Below are 3,882 nucleotides of genomic sequence, written 5' to 3'. Positions count from 1 at the left end.
CCCCCCCCCCCCCCCCCCCCCCAAATGAATTGATAGTCAGCTGCTCACAGTGGTGACCATATTAGGTGGCCGTCCAACAAGACTCTGTAAAACTGGCCTGAGGTCTGTTTCTATCTGAAGCTGCTGAGATTTACCTGCTATGAGTTCACATTAGTTGAACAAATGTTTCAGAGTATCATTTATGGAGAAAATAACTAATATTAATTTAATTTGACTTCATCTTGGCCTGTCTTTGAGAACGTTTTGTGTTTTGGTCTTATTTCCATGGACTCTCATCAGAGTTTAGACTTAAATCAAAGATCAGATTTCCTCAAACATGAGCTGGGAAAGAGTTTGGAAAAGGTGAAAGAGGGGGTTTCCAGAGGGAGTTAATGCAACACAGTAAATTTTCAAATTTCAGGGGAGGGAAAAACTAACCTAATACTATGCACTAATATGGTAAAAAATGAGCCATTTGAATTATTTGTTGTCTTTTTTTACATAACGACCAGAGCATACGTAAAACTAATGTATTCTGAGCATGCAGCTCTGTTGCAGACTGCCTGTTAATCAACCCTTACCTCAATGTGTGTCTGAACTGTCGGGTTCCTTTGTGTACTCACTTTTTTAGGAATAATGAAAAGGCACAAATGGATTTAATCTGCAGTGGGATAAATTCAATAAAAGTCTATTTACATCGGTGAGGCAGTGCTGTTAGGCAACACACGAAGCAAAAGATTAAATTAGATACAGAGACATTCATCCAACCCAGATGTATGTCTTGAAGCTATAATGGCTCCGATGATGGATTCTCAGTTAAAAGATATTTCATCTTTCTATCAAATTGGCCAGCAATTGATTTTAAAATCATGCGTTTGTTTTGAGGAGCTGCTTTCCATGAGAAATTTCTCTTTTTTTTTTTGCTGTTGTCCTAAGCTTGAACCAATTATCAGTCTAAACAAAATTGCTTTAGCTCTGTTTATAGCTCCCAGTTCCTGTTATTTACATGGAAGCGATCAAGGATCGGCAGACATTTTGAAAAACCAATCAGTCTGGTGAAAAGCATTCCCCTCAAGGCCACTGTTATGTCCTTGGTACCTGCTGATGGCTGCTTCTTGTTATCTGAACTGGTTTCCTTATATATTTACAGGTTTCGACGGCTGCTTGGCGTATGTGAAGTACAATGGGGAGAATCTGCCGTTTACCGGAGAACACAGCCTCGTCACCTTAACTAAGACCAGTTCGTCTGTCAAGATCGGCTGCAGAGGTCCCAACCTCTGTGAGAGCAGCCCATGCTGGGACGGCTTGATGTGCGTCAACCAGTGGTACACGTATCAGTGTGTTCCACCCGGCGACTGCAGCTCTAATCCCTGCCAGAACCATGGCAGCTGTGTGCCGGACCCCCGCTCAGGTTTCACCTGCATCTGCTCTGAGTTCTACACAGGCAAGACTTGTGAGACCTTGGTGGCCTGTCTGGGTGTCCTATGCCCTCAGGGTAACGTCTGCAAGTCAGCCAACAACGGCGGGTTTGTCTGCAGCCCAAGCCCAACAGCGGAGACAATGGTCCTCCCCATCTGGGCGGTGCCTGCTATTGTTGGCAGCTGTGCCACCGTCCTTGCCTTGGTGGTGCTCAGCCTGATCCTGTGCAACCACTGCAAGGGCCGCAACAAGACCAAAGTGCCAAGGGAAGCCAATGAGAAGAAACCCAAGGAGAAAAAGAAGAAGAAAAAGAAAAAGGGTAGCGAGAACGTAGCATTCGATGACCCAGATAACATCCCGCCGTACGGAGATGACATGACGGTACGGAAACAACCAGAAGGGAACCCCAAACCGGACATCATTGAGAGGGAAAACCCTTATCTGATCTACGATGAAACAGACATTCCCCACAACAATGAGACCGTCCCCAGTGCTCCCTGCGTCCCCTGTAACGGCCCCGAGGCAGACATTGAACACTATGACATAGACAATGCCAGCAGTATTGCCCCTTCAGATGCAGACATCATCCAACACTATAAGCAGTTCCGCAGTCACACGCCCAAGTTCTCCATCCAGAGACACAGCCCGCTGGGCTTTGCCAGACAGTCTCCCTTACCCCTCGGAGCAACAAGCTACACCTACCAGCCTCAGTACACCCAAGCACTGAGGTCCACCCCGCTCAGCCACTCCCACTCAGCGTGCCCCACCCCAAACCCTCTCTCAAGACACTCCCCAGCCCCGTTCACCAAGCCCTCCTCTTTTTATCGAAACACTCCAACCCGAGAACTCAACCTGGCTCGCCGTGAGGGCAGCCCGCTGGACCTGCACAACGACATGTGCCAGCCACCTCCCATGTTCAACTACGCCACCCGGCTGGGGAGGCGCAGCAAGAGTCCGCAGACCATGGCCAGCCACGGCCACACATCCAGGCCCGGCAGTCGGCTCAAGCAGCCGATCGAGCAGATCCCCCTGGAGACGGGGCCTCCTGTGGGGCTGTCTATAGAGGAAGTGGAGCGGCTCAACACTCCGCGCCCACGCAACCCCAGCATCTGCAGCGCTGACCACGGGCGCTCCAGCTCAGAAGAGGACTGCCGCAGGCCGCTGTCAAGGGTCCGCAACCCCGCTGATGGCATCCCTGCCCCAGAATCCTCTTCAGAAAGTGACTCACATGACTCCTTCACCTGCTCAGAGATGGAGTACGACCGGGACAAGCCGGTGTCGTACAGCTCCAGAGTTCCCAAGCTCTCGCAAGTCAACGAGTCAGACGCTGACGATGAGGACTACGGCGGGAGGCTCAAGCAGAGGCGGTACTCGAGCCGGAGGGCAGAAGGAGGACCTGGCATTCCCCAGATGCCTCCTACAGAGCAGCACTACACCCTGCCCCACAAACTGGGCCAGCAAGCTGGGGGCTTCAACTGGGACAATCTGTTGAACTGGGGCCCAGGTTTTGGACATTATGTAGATGTGTTCAAGGACTTAGCCTTGCTTCCCGAGAATGCGGCAGCAAGAGACATTGAAATGAACAGTGGGGATGGCTCGGTTACCATTCTAAACGAAGGAGAAGCTGAGCAATATGTATGAGACTATTTATTACAATGTTGTAGAATATGGTGATGTTCTCTAAAAAAAGAAAAGGATGACTGTATATTTCAAGAGAATATCGGACTACACGTTTTTTTCACGTTATACAAAATTATAAGACGACTTTCAATGCAGTAAGGCAGAAACATGGCACCTGTAACATGACCAATTTTGTCATTACCCACCTTGGAATAGTTTACCAGTCTTTTCTAGATCCAGAGTCAACTGTACAATCGAGCATTCAGCCCTCTGAGGCCTCATTACGAAGTATCCATTGACACCGAAAGGCTCAAAAAACGACAAAAAAGAAATCCATGTCTGAGTTCAATTTAGTAACTGCAAAGCTCTATTCACATTATCTTGATCAAACATTTCTGTTTTGTATTACCAGTATTGCCTCTCCTTTCCTAAAACGTCTGTCACATTTACAGCTGAGAGATAAGACGGTAGATATTATTATCACTCACAGGAAGAGAATTCCAACGGGCCGTGAAGCAAAAGAAAACTCCCGGTCTCCGTCTTTTTAGGGTTCAATTTTTAATTGACTTAAAAGGAAGTATGTGTGTTTGATCCGACTGCACCTGTAGGTGACAGTCCGCAGCCCTCGGTGTGAAAGTGAGTATGGCGTTTTGCTCGCACGGTATGGGAGACCCCCCTCCCAGCCAATTTTCTCTCTGTCTTTGCCCTGGTGTGTTTTCTCACAGAAGACTGGCTAAACGCTCCAAGAGTGAGGACTAATCAAGTCCCCTGCCTTACAGACATTTGAGGATTTCAGTACGGGGGAGCACATCTCCTCTTCTGTTTTTCTGGCCTTCAGTAGCAGAGAAGGTTTTGGGAGGGGGG

The 3,882-nt window shown here is 48.6% G+C and overlaps 1 protein-coding gene across 1 annotated transcript in view; it reads left to right on the top strand.

The window, feature by feature from the left end:
* The window catches only part of fat4 (FAT atypical cadherin 4), a 112,893-nt gene extending 109,546 nt beyond the window's left edge, over positions 1–3,347 (top strand). Inside the window, exon 17 of the mRNA XM_032528589.1 lies at positions 1,130–3,347. Coding sequence (XP_032384480.1) covers positions 1,130–3,039 — 1,910 coding nt within the window. The 3' untranslated portion in view covers positions 3,040–3,347. The remainder of the gene's footprint in view (positions 1–1,129) is intronic.
* Positions 3,348–3,882: the final 535 nt, after the last annotated feature.

This window comes from Etheostoma spectabile, chromosome 10 (genome assembly GCF_008692095.1).
Source record: "Etheostoma spectabile isolate EspeVRDwgs_2016 chromosome 10, UIUC_Espe_1.0, whole genome shotgun sequence".
Taxonomy (NCBI): domain Eukaryota; kingdom Metazoa; phylum Chordata; class Actinopteri; order Perciformes; family Percidae; genus Etheostoma; species Etheostoma spectabile.
Note: the sequence above shows the minus strand (reverse complement) of the source record. Positions and strands in the feature narration are given on the sequence as shown.